The 15,463-nt window shown below is 41.7% G+C and overlaps 1 protein-coding gene across 1 annotated transcript in view; it reads right to left on the bottom strand.

Annotated features, from left to right (window-relative positions):
* Positions 1–15,463, bottom strand: part of DISC1 (DISC1 scaffold protein) — a 167,036-nt gene that overhangs the window by 138,289 nt on the left and 13,284 nt on the right. The window contains exons 2-3 of the mRNA XM_032214918.1: positions 12,183–13,080; positions 10,945–11,014 (exon numbers count right to left, since the gene is read on the bottom strand). Of these exons, the coding sequence (XP_032070809.1) occupies positions 10,945–11,014; positions 12,183–12,887 (775 nt within the window). The 5' untranslated portion in view covers positions 12,888–13,080. The remainder of the gene's footprint in view (positions 1–10,944; positions 11,015–12,182; positions 13,081–15,463) is intronic.

Below are 15,463 nucleotides of genomic sequence, written 5' to 3'. Positions count from 1 at the left end.
CCGAACTGACCAACAAAGCAATGAATAAATTGTCAGAGCTGCTACCCTGTGCTTCCCACCACCTTTTATAGCTACATTGGTAATTAAGATAAGCCGCATCCTGCACGTGTGCACATCCATCACCTTGTGACCCAGAGCGAAACCACCCAGCAATTAATCATGGATTGTTAGCATGAATTTCTTCAGTTTGTGTAGGTGGGATGGTGAGTCTTGGTAGCTGGCCCAGTTTTCTCTCCTGAATAGCAGCTTCAGGCCTCGGAGCTGACATGCGCCCCCCTACCACGGAGACAGCATCTGGGGAGCTACAAAATACAGTTCGTTAGGAGTTGAAGGACCCCTTTCTCCTGGTTTTGTGGGATGTCTGTGGTGGAATCTCACTACCAGGTAGAGTGCCCTACAATCCTTGTTATGAATCCAAGATGCCTCCGATAGGAGATAACCTTTCCATAAAATAAGGTATTGTAACCGTCCCCTGTGCCACATGAAATCTAGTATATCCTGCGCTATATAGTGCTGTTCCCCATCTACAGCTGAGGCTGTAGTGGGTCTCCTCTGATATCAGGGGCCTGGATTGATTGGAGCAGGCTGCAGTGGAAGACTGAATATGTTTTCCCCAGTAGAGGGGAGAGTTTTAGCTGCACTGTGACTGTGTTAATAACTTGCATGATTGGGAAAGGCCCAATGAATTTGGGCCCAAGTTTCTTACATGGCAGGCAGACTGAGATATTTAGTAGAGAGGTATACCTTCTGACCTATATAGAAAGGTCCTTGCACCTTCCGCCTTTTATCGGCACTCTTTTTATATATGGCAAAAGAGTGATATAACGCATCCCTCACCACTTTCCAAACTTTTTGCATCTGGGCTATCCACTCCTGTGAGGTCATGTCATCAGTTGAGGACACTCTGGAATTGGGACGAACTCCTATCCTGTGGCCACATGGAATGGGGTAAATCCTGTACTTTTGTGCACTGCATTGTTATATGCAACTTCTGCAAAGGGGAGGAGCTCAGCCCAATCGGTCTGTTAGTACTGGACATAACATCTCAAGTAGCACTCCACCATCGCGTTTGCCCTCTCCGCTGGACCATTTGTCATGGAGTGGAAGGCTGTACTAAGTCTCTGTGAAGACCCACCATTGCCATGAATCTACGCCAGAACCAGGCAGTGAATTGCACTGCCCTGTCTGAAATTATCCTTTTGGGGATGTCATGGAATCTATAGACATGGGTAATAAACATTTTGGCCAGCTTCCTAGCAGATGGAAGGCCAGTACATGCTATAAAATGAGCCTGCTTGGAGAACAGGTCTATTATCGTCCAAATGACCTTGTTCCCTTGGCTGTCTGGCTATCTGTTCTCATGGCCGTATTGGATCTGCCACTTTCTGTAAAAGTCCAGGAGGCCGTCCAGGCTGGGCCTTCATGGTGGTGCAAACAACACAATTCCTTATATATTCCTCTATGTCCCTCTTCATGTGGGGCCACCAGAACTGGCGTTTTACTAAATGAGGTCATGTCATCAGTTGAGGACACTCTGGAATTGAGGAATCCAAAATGTCCAGCTGAGCGAACATCGTAGCAGCGTTGCAGCACTTGTACCACACTTAGTACATATAACTTCGACCCTTTCCAGGGAAAGCCCTCCTGCTGTGTTAATAAAGTTTTATTTTCCTGATACCACTGGTCCATTGGAAGTGCTGCTTTGATTGCTCTGGAGAGGTTCTTCCTCTGGTCATACAGGTTTGGTGCTGATGGGGCCCGTTGAGTGGCTAACACCCTAGGCTGTGAGGTTGGGATGATAGCCTGTACTAGATCCTCCCTTTTATCATGATACTGTGGTTTGTGGGAAAAGGCATCAGCTATCACCCTATAGTACGCCTCCCTGAGATCTAATTTTGTAAATATACATCCCTCCACTAACCTAGCCAGTATGACCTTCATTAAAGGAAGAGGGTATAGATGTTCCACACAGACGGCATTAAGGCTCTGGAAGTTGACACAGAGGTGTAAGCCGCCATCCTTTTTCTCCCGGAACAGAACAGAGGCAGCTACCCTTGATCTAGCTGGCTGAATGAAGCCCCTTTTTAAGTTCTTTTCTATATATGCCCTCATTTGTTAGCTCCTGTGGAGTCATAGAATACATCTGGGGCTTTGGCAGTTTAGCCCTGGGGAGCAGTTCCACGGCACAATCTGAGAGGCAGTGAGGGGGCAAAGTATCACATTCCTGTTCACTGCATACATCTTGTAAGTCTGCATATACCTGAGGGAATCGCTCCCCCCCCCCCGCTGTATGTACCAACGGCACTGTAACTCGCAAACTGGGCCCTGGGATGTGGTTTGCACTCATGAGAAGGGGGGTCAGGACCAAGGCCTATTCTGAGATGCCTACTACCACCACCCCACCATATCGTGGGTCCCCATTTGTCCAACCATGCCAGGCCCAGTACAATCTCCTCCGTAATGTTGGGAACCACTACAAACCACAAGACCTCCCAATGGGGCCCTATATGCAATACCTGATCAGTTACATGCATGGCTGGTTGGTCCCCCAATAACAACCCGTCCATCTGCTCGAAACAGATCAGCCTAGCCAACTTGCTGAGACTCACCCCCAGACTATCAGCGACCTTGGCATTCATTAAGCAACGAGTGCACCCTGAATCGATCAGGGTTGTACATTGTCATTGCCTGGTCGTTTCCACCACTACCTGTATCACAAACGGTTTGATAGGCTTGGTTATCATTGGGTCGGAACCCTCCCCCCCAGTCACTTCCACTGGTATTGAGCATATCACCCAATGGGCTAGAGTCAACTGGTATAGAAAGTGGTTGACTCATCCTGTGTGACTTCTCCTGGCTGCCCCTCACGCTCTTCCTGGCCACCCCCTTTTTTTTCTTGGTGTGCTCACGGATGCTGTAGGACTGGTCTCATGGCAGACTGCCAATCTATGCCCTGGCCTCCTGCACTGAAAACATGTTATGGATGGCTGGATGGGCGTTTTCAGTCCAGCTGCCATCGGGGATGGAGGTTGGCCCATGGAAACCACTGTGGGTTGCGGGGATTTGGGGGCAACTCTGATACGATGCATCTGTTGCAGTCTTTGTCCTCGCCTACCCCTCTCCCGTCCTAGCTTATCCTTGTGGAATTCTATAGCTAATTCCGTGGCGGCCTGGAACCATGCAGTCAATCTAGGTGGCAACCCTCTGTAGACGCAGGCCCGGCGTAGTGTTCGGTCAAGACCGGTCTTAAAGTAATGCATCACAACCTCTCTGGCCACATCCTCAGTTTGCTGGCCAGACACCGGAACTCTCTGATGTATTCAGCTACTGGCTTCCCTTGTTATCTTGTAGCCCGCAATTCTGCTTCTGCCCGCTGGATCCTGGTGGTATCTTCAAACCTCACCTGCAGTGCCATCAGGAGCAGACCAATGTCCATGAGTTCCACAACATGATCCCAATACAGATCAGCCACCCAGTCAGCAGCCTCTCTGTCCATCACGGCCATCATCATATCCCACTGCGATGTATACATATGGCCATAATGATCCATGTGATTTAACACCTGGCCTAAGAAGAGGGCCACTCATCCCGGGCTACCATCAAATGAAGCCTATATTGCCAGCATCCCATAATTCTGGGCCCATAACCAGCTGGAGACCCCCTCTGGGTAAGGAGAGGGTGAGGTGCATAGCTCTCTCTCGTTGCTCGTCTCTCACAGGAGTCCCGTGCCTTGTGGTGTAAATGTAGCCCAGGCTGCTGATCTCCTACTCTTGCAGCCCCTTGGGCACCATACTGTTCTGGATTGGTTATGCTGGACTATCCAACGACTCTACCTGCCTGCTGGGATCCATGTTCCAGGGACCATCTCCAATCACTGCCACGTCCATTATCTCAGAAGCCCACCGCCCCAAACCTTTCCTGCAGCATCTGTAGAGTTGGACTGTCCACCAGGGTGTTGTAACTCCAATCGTCATCTGAGCTGTGCCTTTCATGCCATTGGGCAAAATGGGTTCCAAAAGAGGTGAGGTGGGGAGTATGGGGTGGTAAGCCTCTGTGGTCCTGAGTTGCTGGCAAGCCCAGACACCAATCCCCTGCGTGGGCTTGGCCCACACCGGCCTCTAGAGGTTCTTCTGTAGGCTTCTATGCCATCAAGTGGTGCCTCTCCTGCTGTCCCTGATACAGCCTTCAGCACAGTTGCATCAGTTGCCACGGCAGACTCCTCCAAGCCCACAGCCTCCAACCCAAGCACTGTACTTCAGCCATGTGAGACCTCTGACAAACTGTCAGGTTCCAAAGGGATAATGAAACCAGCAAAACACAGAAACGGTTTGAAATGCAGTTTGTATTCTTCCTTCAGCATGAACTGAAGCACCAAGGTAATGAATAAATTGTCAGAGCTGCCACCCTGTGCTTCCCACCATCTTTTATAGCTACATTGGTAATTAAGATAAGCTGCACCCCACGCGTGTGCACCCCCATCATCTTGTGACCCAGAGTGAAACCACCCGGCAATTCATCATGGATTGTTAGCATGAATTTCTTCAGTTTGTGTAGGTGAGATGGTGAGTCTTGGCAGCTGGCTCAGTCTTCTCCCCTGATTGGCAGCTTCAGGCCTCGGAGCTGACAATAAACACTCTTAGGAAGTTCAGGATAACATAGATTTCCTAAGAAATTAAATTATCAAATGATAGCCTATCATTATCCAAAGTATGTATCAGTATACTGCAAGATGTGGGCAACAATATCTTAGGTGGTAATGTAGTACATATGGTAGAAATCTTAAACCTTAGTTTGCACAGAATACCTTGATTTTGTTTGGGGTAAAACGGGGCTCTGATTGCTTTTGTGGCATTCTCTGAAATGTTCCCCAAATGGTCTTTTCCATTGGCAGGGATTATAACATCTAAGATTGACAACCTTTTTTTAAATCTTCCTCAAACGAAGTATGAAAGCCTCAACTGGCCAAACTGATTATGGATATCTGATGAAGATTGAGGCAGATGGAGAATTACAACTTGGAAGAGAAAAGGATTGAGCGCTAAGAAGCATGAATTACCAAAAGGAAAGGAAATAGTTATGTTGTATGTTTATGAAGCTAAGAAAAAGAGGAAGAATGTAACAGAACTGAATGGAAGTAGTCTGGTATCATAGAATATGTATATGAATGTGCTAGAAAATAAAAGTATCATAAAAAGGTTGAAATATAGTCCAAAAAGTAAGAATCTGTACCAACTAGATTATTGTTAGAGTAAAGGAAAGTAGAAATCTATAGGGTGATAATAATCGCAGGTTATACACCTGTGAACCAGGATAATGGAAAACCAGTGATGAATTTGGGAAGAAAATGCAATGTTCAGAATGAATACAATTCAGTGAGAAAATTATTCTTTGGGTGACAAGAATAGGAGGGTGGAACAAAAGAATATAGAAGGTATGTTTTTAGGTTATTTAGAAATCTGAGAGTACCGTAAGTATCCTGACTACCTGGAGAGTATATGCTCAGAAAAAGACCCATTTGTTTTGCATACATGGGTTAAGACTCAGCCTATTCATATTCAATTCGTGTAAATGAAAAGGCAACGCATAGAAAGGAATGGTTTGCTTCAATCTTATAATGAAAGAAAAGAAGTATACAGGAGTGCTGAATAAGTGGATCTTCGGGGGGGAGGGGGAGAAGAGGAGAAGAAGGAGAGGGAGGGGAGGAAGAAGTTGTTGCTTGGTATTATTTTACAAAGTGTCACAAAAGGTACTAAAGGGAAGGATGAAAAGAATGAAATTGTAAATTAAAAGAGGATATGCAATATATGTGGTGTGTGAGTGAGTATGTGTGGGTGGGTGAGTGTGTTGCTGCCAAAGTTGAGGATGAAAGTAAAATACTGCATTATGTGCATAGATAGAAAATAGGTCAAAAAGTACCGTATGTCAAAGAAAGCATATATTAAGCTTAAAATAGAGAAAATACACAGAAGATTTTCATGGAAGTAAAACAAAATGTAATGGACATGGGTAAAAGGGCTAATCAAAGAGCACCAGCAAAGTGAACAGAGATAAAAAATAAAAATGATGAAATTGTAAGGATTTTTTAGAAATGTTTGTGTTTTCTTCCAACCCTTAATAATCTGAAATTAAACTTGCCAAATGGTTCTATGCTTGCTGATTATCCAGCAGAATTTTCTTATTGATCCCTCCCTAATTGATTACTGTATCTAACAATTTTGCAAAAAAAAAAAGAAAAAGAAAAAACCTTTTATTCAGAATATTTTTGCAGCTAGTATAAAGTATATAAGTATAGTATAGTTGGTGGTGAACGTTTTATTTATTCAAGTTCCTAGTGTATTATATTTCTTGATTTGTCCCTTATTGTTTTGGAGGAAGATGACCTTTGCCCTAACCAATGAAATGGGCACCCCAACTGGGAGAAATGATTTCTAACATTTTAAAATCTGATCCAGCTCAGTTGTCACCTGCTCTGGGGAGCCAATTTCAAGCCATCGCTTTAACGCAACCCAGCTCCTTCAGCCTGCTGTTATAGCAGCCATAGCCCCAAAGACCAGAGATCAGATTTTTCACACGGAGAATTGGCTTGACTTAGATTGCCTCGAAGCTAAGAGACCTCTAACCAGGCTTTCTAACAAACCCATGAAAGATCCTTTTTATGTATTCTATACATGATCTGTTACTACAAAAATGGTAGTGCAAGTAACTACGTTCTAAGAAGAAAAGGGAATTTTTTGGTATGGAACTGAAATGGGAGGCTAGGGAAAGAAGTATTTTAAAATTTTATAGGAAGTAATGCTGATATATTAAAGTGTGGAATAGGAATAAATGCTGCTAAAGTTAGTACTCAGGAAGAAAGGGAAAAAAGGAAGTAATAAAAACTATAAAAATGTTGAAAAATGGTATGGCTGTGGCAGTTGTCAGTGTTCAACACTTAACACATAATAAAACAAAAATAAGTGATGTTCCCTTCATTGTTTGATGTATTTATACTTATTTTCTCTGAAAATAAGACAGGGTCTTATTTTTTTGACCCACGAAATATGGCCTTGGCCTTATTATAGAGGAAGGGCTTATTATTTTCTGGTGCAGGCCAGAAGCTAGGCGCGCCTTTTACCTATCCAGCTCTGTCGTGTTCCTCGCCATTGCGTCCAAGGAAGCCACTGGTAAAAAAAAAAAAAGAAACCCTTCTTGTGAGTTCTATCGAATTTCTTGAACTCGCGAGAAGGGGTTTTTTTTTTACCAGGGCCTTCCCTGGACACAATGGCGAGGGCCTCAATGGACATGGAAAGGTAAGACACGCACCTTGCGGCCCAACACTGCCCACCTTGCCCCAATGGTAAAGGCAGTCCCTTTAGCGAGGGGTGGCAGGTGGGGGGGAGAAGCAAGGCACGCCTCTTACCTGTCCAGTCCCGCTGCGTTCCTTGCCCTTTCATCCAGGGAAGGTGGCAGGCCAACCACACACCTTGCACCTCATTCCCTCCCATGCAAAAAGAACACCTCCCACCCCACCCCCAATGGTAATGGCTGCCTGCCTGCTTCCCTTCCCCGACATCCCTTTAGCAAGGGGTGGCAGGTTGGGGGTGAGAAGCGAGACACATATCCTAGCACTACCAGAGACTGACAGCTCCGCTGCATTCCTTGTCCTTTCGTCCAAGGAAGCCTCTTGTAAAAAAAACCTCAAGAGTTTAACTTGCAAGGTTTTTTTTACAAGGCGTTTCTCTGGATGAAAGGGCAAGGAACGCAGCAGAGCTGTCAGTCTCTAGTAGCACTAGGACGCGCACCTTGCCTTCCCCCCAACCTGCAACCCTCCTCTACATTGGTAAAAGTTGCTAAAAATGAGTCTTTGTGAGACTCCAAACAAATGAGAGAAGGGGGTAGGGAAATGAAGGCAGAGGAAAGAGAGAGAAATTGTAATCCAGCTGCCGGCAAAGTGTACAACCATAGAGTGTATGCCCAGAGCGGCCACTGCTGGAAGACTCGGCAGCCTACTTCCGCAGAAAAAGCCATGCTGGGATGGTGGTGGCGGTGGCAGGCGGCAGCAGCGGAGGTGCCCTGGTTCTGCAGGGAGAGCTGGGTCAGGGCATAATGAGGCTGAGAGGCGCGCGATCGGGGAGCGGAGCAGCCGCCCGGCAAACCCCCTCTCCAGCTGGGCACAATGCCGCTCACCGACCTAGTGGTACCCTGAAGGCGCTAAGCAATGTGAGTGCCTTTGCCGCCCCTCCCCCGGTTCCCATGGCTTTGCGCCTTCGGGATATCATTAGATTGGTGAGCGGTGCTCTGCCTGGCCGGAGAGGGGGTTGTCCAGGGGGCTTATTTTCAGGGAGGCTTATATTTTTGCCCACCTGAAAAATGTCGCATGGTCTTAGTTTCAGGACATGTCATGTTTTCGGGAAAACACGGTAACTAAATTTATAACAAATGCTTCTGGTGATGTTTAGGCACATTGACTAGAGACAAGCTACACATACAGAATGTTATTAGCTACAAATGTGAATGATTTTCAAAATAGCAATAGCAATACCAGTTAGACTTATATACCGCTTCATAGGGCTTTCAGCCCTCTCTAAGCGGTTTACAGAGTCAGCATATCGCCCCCACGGTCTGGGTCCTCATTTCACCCACCTCGGAAGGATGGAAGGCTGAGTCAACCTTGAGCCGGTGAGATTAGAACCGCTGAACTTCAGATAACAGTCAGCTGAAGTGGCCTGCAGTACTGCACCCTAACCACTGCGCCACCTCGGCTCCTGTCCTGTCCTATCCTGTTAGATAGAAGCAGTGATAAAATAAGGAGCATGGATATTATCAAAGATGAAGGTAGTTGTTTTTGATGTGAAAAAATAAGAATGAATTGAAAATTTTACATAAATTGTAAAATCAGAACAAATAGGTGAACTTATTCATAGAATGGCCCTAAGATGGAGAACAAATGGAAAACTATTAAGAGGTGAAAATGCTGGTAGAAAACTATTAAGCAGCATTCAATCTGATAAAGGAATGAATGTTTACCAAAAAAGGAAAATAGCTGTTTAAGAGCTTGCTTCTGCTCATTTTGTAAAAAAAAATCTGACAGATTTTCTAAATGCAGCAAGGTTATTTACTGATTTTTATATAGTGAATAAGTTAGCTTTGTATTTTATATGGTGAATTGCTGTTCAAGAAAAGCAAGAGGAAAATTATGTTGATGCAGTTTGCACAAAAAAGTGCAATAGTAAATGATCCATTCATACATTTATTTAGAGTTTTTCCTCTAAGTGTGAAAAACTTGTTAAACATTTAACAAAAAATTAAGAAAGTTCAAATAATATAGAAAAGAATATAACATTTTAATTCTTAGTTCTGTTCGGTTAAAAAGAAGCACTTACTCTTGAAAACAAACTGTGGATTTCATAATGTTTTGACAATTCTGCTCATCTAATACAGAATACCCAAATATCTATTAGGAGAATGGAAGAAAAAGAAATAGATTAAAGAGTTAAAAGATTGGGAGAAACTAACCACTTATTGGTAACTACCAATAAAACAATGCATAAAAATTTAACGTCAGAATACTGACACATTTGTCAGACTTGGAGATGCAGGAAAAATGAAGCGTCAAAGGTAATTGTGAAAATTAAACATAATTCTGCTCCAAATAGATACTTGTATTAGACAGAACCACTTTTTTACATGAATTTTCACTGCAAGTAGAGATTTCTTAATGCAAATGGCTGCCATTGAAAAATAGAAAAACTCAACATCCTTCCAAGGATCATGCAAACACAACATTCTCCTGGTGGCACAAATAGACATGGATTTAGATCTATAGACAGGAATAGCTAAAGAGAAGAAATCTACCTTCTTTAGTTTCCCATTCATTTATCTAGATAAATTAGGGGTGTCAAATCTGTGGTGTCATGGCGACGTCACATGATGTAACACGACTTTTTTCCCTTTCGCTAAACTGGATGTGGCTGTGGCCAGCGCTTGACGCATCCAGCTCACGGGCTACAAGTTTGACAGCCCTAATGTAGATGATAACTATTTTTGGAAAGTAATCTGAATCAAAGTTATTCAAAGTATCCCTTTACAGATTTGCAAATACACAGACCATGGTTCTAACCTAAAGTAACCTAAAGAGGTTTGAATGAGGCTTACAGCTTATTCATTCTGCCAGATTATTCCATTGCTAGAACAGCACAGCAACTATTCTTTGAGGGCGCGAATAAACCTTTCCTTCTGTCCTTCCCACTGCCAGATTGTCCCACTTTAAAGTGCAGATGTTCCTTTTAGATAGTACCTTCAGCTGAGATATTGTGATTAGCACACCCAGAACCTAATCACACTTTTTAAAATACAGAAAGGGCATATAGGAAGAGAGTAATTTGGACCATAGAAATCATGGTCAAGTAAAAGACCTCCCATCTACACTGCCTCTTACTAGCTCTTAATTCCACAACAAGGTTTAATTGCGTCCACTATAGATATCATCATCATAATCCCTTGTGGGTGAAGTCTGGGCAATTGAATGGAGCTGAGTGTTTATTGGCCGGATGCTCTTCCTGTTGCCAATGCAGAGTGTTTTTCAGCAGATATATTCTCAGTGTACCCAGAAAGAGAAATATTAGCCTCTACCTAGGATTGAACTCACAACCTCCTGATTGTGAGGCGAGATCACCACCTCTAGGCCACTACACCACTGGAGTCCACTACAGATATGCATATGTAAAATGGAATAACTATGATATGATTAAAAAATGTTTTTTCACATGATAAAGATTTTAGTACTGAGGCACAGACAACTTGATTGATGACACTGGAATTAACAAGCCATTTTCTTCTTAAACTACTTTGTGAAACTGTTGGGCAAATAAAAAAAAAATATTGTGAGCCAACTTGAGCCATAAGATGAATTCTGGGTTTTGCCCCTCCACAACTTATAGCAGCAACTGGTTGTCAAAAACATACCTTTCTCATAGTCGTCCTCAGCTACTGCTTTCTCCTGAAGCTTCTGAAGTTTTCTTATCAAGGATTTTATCTGTATCAATTAAAAGATCATGAGCAATATTCTTCTATGCTGCTTTGAAAAATTGTGACCTAAGCATTGTATATATGATCACAACAATCCAAAAGGTTTGATTTCATTCCACTTGACCCACCCCTTTCTAAAGACACTTCTGTCACCCCACATTGTACAATCACGATGCTTATAATTCAAGAACACTCAGAGTAGCTATCATGATATAATGACAGGATATATTTATATGAAGATATGAAAATCCAATGAGTTTCCCATGATTCCCAAATTGGAAAAAATCAAACACATGGCAGATTGTTTATTTTACCCATCTTGAGATTTGCAGGCTTCAACCAGGAAATCTTAAGTTAAAAATTAATTAATTCCATTTAGGTAAGGGTTAGGGTAAGGCTCAGCAGCAGCAGTGATAGTATTCTGAAAGATTGGGTAGGTGAGAGCAATGTAGAAAAATGTGTAGCAAGGAGAGTGGGAGAAAACTAAAATGAGATTGAAGTGCAGCAAATCTTATGACAGAAAGAGAGTAAAAGGGTTCAAGATATTTGGAAGATGAGGCATTCATGAATTTTGGGGGGCTCCATTATTAGAGGTTTTTAAGAGGAGATTGGACAGCCATTTTTCCAGAATGGTATATGGACTCCTGCTTGAGCAGAAGACATACACGGTCCCTTCCAACAATGCAAATCTGTACTTCTTTATTTTATTTTATTATTTGTCAAGCATGTATAAGATAACAGATATAAGTATAAACATGATTATGAATGCATGAAATGGATAAGAATAAATGGGGACATTAGAATAGGGACGGTAGGTATTTTGGTGCTCTTATGCATGTTCCTTACAGACCTCTTAGGAATGGGGTGAGGTCAACAGTAGACAGTCTAAGGTTAAAATTGTGGGAGTTTGGGGAAGAAACCACAGTCAGGTACTGCATTCCAGGCACTGACCATTCTGTTCCTTATAATATATTATATATATTATTATTGTATTTCTGAAACTTATTTTGCTTACTAATTACAACCATCCAAGAATAGCTTCATAGGCATCTTCTCAAAATCTCAGTAGAAACGCCCCCCAAAGAAGCATTGCAACAGTTATTGCATTGCTTTGTATTGAATGTATATACGTACTTAAAATTCTATCACACAAAATGGGCACAAAGAATACAAACCTTTACTAAACGACGATTGCCCAACAAACATTCCTGTACTACTGGTTCATACTCCTTCATCAGAAAATCCCAACTGTGGTCACTAGCAATGCCACAACTCTCATAGCCTGAAGTCACCGAAGAATCAGCAGATGTTGCCTCTAAAGAATCCATGCAAGAAGAGAATGCATTATTTGCATGGAAAGGTGAGAGCCTCCCACAGTCCTGCAAAATGTCATCTTCTGCAGCTTCTGAGGGACAGGTACCAACTTCATCGCACAAGGAGTTACGTGAAGCCCACACTTCCATTCGTGAAATTCTTTGGGCTTCTCCTGATAAATGAAAATTAATATTTTCTGTTTTCTCTATTCCACCTAGTTGCACAATTTCTTTAGATTCCCTACTTCCTGATTCACCTGCAGCAGCTTCAGAGGCTAAATTGAGTGAGAGCTGGATGAAACTAAAATGTGAGTGAAAGGAATCCTGAAGACTGGAAGGACCATTGGAAGTTTCTTTGTTTTCAGGTTCCTGGGCGTTGCTCCCTTTCTCCTGATGATGAGCATATAATCTTTCTTTCTTTTGTGAACTAACACCCTCAGAAGTCTTCTCCACTGCATCTAGCAACTTGCCCGACCATGCAGGTAAGCTTCGTGCAGATGAGACATATCCTTTATGGTTGTTAATCGCAGGAGAATTTGACAAGATAGTTGCATGGGTCTGGGACATTCTGTTGTATTTGTGGCAGTAGGAGGTCTAAACAGCAAAGAACAGGACTTAAGTTCTTGATTGTGTGCTATCTGTGTTTCTCAGATAGTTTGATTCACTGACAGATGGAGGGTGAAATTCTATGTCTTGTAGGACCCTGGTTCCTTTTCCACCTTCTCTTAAGAATCCACAGGTAATTACAAATGTTGAATCTCTAAAATAAACAAAGTGGGAAAATGATCACAAATGTATTTTTCCGCATAAGAGGGCATTTTGGAACCTAATTTGGAAAAAAAAACATACAACACTGCACAGATTTATATCTTGTCATATTCTGTATAGAAAAAGCAGGGCTCACGAAGTGATAGCGACTTCAAAATTGCTAATTAATAAAATGTAATGTTTAATGTGATGGAAAGAGATTACTTAAAAACAGGGCTTGATGATAATAATTTATTTTTATTTTGAGTTGTATTTAAAGCCGAATAAAAGGTAGCACTTGTTCAGATGTTACCCACTATTTTGGAGATTTGACCCCCAGCACATCACTTAAAGACCATAGTTAATTGTCAGCCTGGAAAAGCCTTGTTCTAATGGATTGTGCCATGTTTTTCTCAGAATTTGTAATTGTTCAGATTTCTGTCCATAATTAATTTGTATCATTATCAAACATAGCAGATGTACACATACATTTTGCTGCTTTTTGTCATACATAGCAAAAAGAATTTAGGCAATTTAGTAAAGAACCAATGAAACTAATTTTAAGTAGTATGAATGACAATTTTATCTTGACCATGTGCTACCTATAAGAGAAACTATTGTGCAAAATAAAGTTTTGAAATAATGATTTTAAAAAGATTGATAGGAAGCACTCTGTAATGCTTTGTCTGACGTTTTTGGATAGTAAATCAAAGAATTATCAACATGATCCCTTTTGCTATATGTAAAGTGTGGTATTAGCATCAGTGAGATGTAAGATAAAAGGATTTTGGCTCATACACATAAACATTCCTTACTACTGAAATACATTTTGAAGTATTGCATTATAATAAGCTATGTTGTATTAATGAATTGTAGTGTAATAATCCACACATACACTAAAATGCCTGATAGAAACTTTAGAAGTAGACTGTAATCCACAGAGGTTTGACCATTATAACAAATGGAGATGATTCAAGTTTCCTTCTTTGATTGTAAAGGCAAATTTGAAGTCCTGCCCCATTTATCTACAAAGACCAGATAAATTTATTTCTACCAAAAGCTTTGTGTGCCTTTTTACCATCATTTTAGGGATTTTCCAAACCTTCTGAATGTACAAACACAAATCTGCCTTATCATGGAATCTCAACATGTGTTATAAATGCAAGTCTCTCTCTCCAAGGGGCCCCAAAAATGATTTAATCGGGTAAAGATCTTTTTAACAGCTTTTATACAGTTGGGTTCCAGGTAGCCCCAAATGCCTTCAATTTTAGATATACCAATTGTAGGCATAAATATCCAACCATCTCTGATTCTCTCATCATCTCAATTCATCCTTCTTAACCACCCCAGTTAGAGAATAGCCAGGCCATTCCACCACCATGGCAGTTCCTATCATTTGGACAATATTCTTTGTCATGTAACTCAGATAAAATGACTCTAAGAAGCAAAAAGTGAACATCTGACAAAGCGGAGTCGTCTCCACTGTCCTATTGCGACTGTGATAGAAAAGGGAAAAATATTGTCGCATATCTAATTTTTTCCCAAGTATCTTTTTCTCCACTTTGCATAAATCCTCAAATCAGCCTTTCCTGATTTTCAATAGCACTTGGTGCTATAGATACATCTCCTGCCGCTTGACTTCATTAAGAGATAGCTTGCTGGATACTATCTATTCTCAAATATAAACACCAGTCAATTGAACTGAAATTCCCATTAAGAGAGCTTCAGAATCAAGCCTATAGAATAAAGTCAGAAAATGAATGGATAAATTTGTGCATTCGATAAATTCAAATACAGGCTTGCTATATGAGTCAATACACAGATGCTTTTCCAAAGACCGGTGTTACACAAGTTTGGTCTTGTCTTTTAAGATCACACTCATCAAAAAGAAATTAAACAATTGCAGCAGTATTTTCCTTCAGGTCTGTAAAATATAATCATTCCTTCCTTTATTCTAGCTTGAAAAAATTCTTGTTCCTTTAATTTAGGTTCCCTTGAACCATGTCTTAATGGCTGCTATAATAGCAACATGCAGATTCAGAAAAAATGATACTGGATATATTGGAAGCAGGAGAAACACCAGCTGGTAAGTGGCTTCATGTTATTCACGCTACTGTAACTAGAGGAAAGCTCCTCCTGTAAGTTTCCTATTCCCAGAAGATACCATCTGCTGTAATTAGAGCTTTAGTGTAAGCAAGCCAATTGAATGTTTGGGTTTTAATTGTAGGCTTATTTTATTGTGCTGACCTCTAAATACTTAACAGAACTCAAGACTTTAGTGAGAAACAGCATCTACACCAGGAACTGGCATATAACATTGAAATACATTCATCCTCTAATCAATTCTTCCCAGTTTGTTCCCCTGTTTCCATGGAATTTAAGCACAACATTAAACA

This window comes from Thamnophis elegans, chromosome 4 (assembly GCF_009769535.1).
Source record: "Thamnophis elegans isolate rThaEle1 chromosome 4, rThaEle1.pri, whole genome shotgun sequence".
NCBI classification, from domain to species: Eukaryota; Metazoa; Chordata; class Lepidosauria; order Squamata; family Colubridae; genus Thamnophis; species Thamnophis elegans.
The sequence above is the reverse complement of the archived record's forward strand: the minus strand, read 5'-3'. Positions and strand labels throughout refer to the sequence as shown.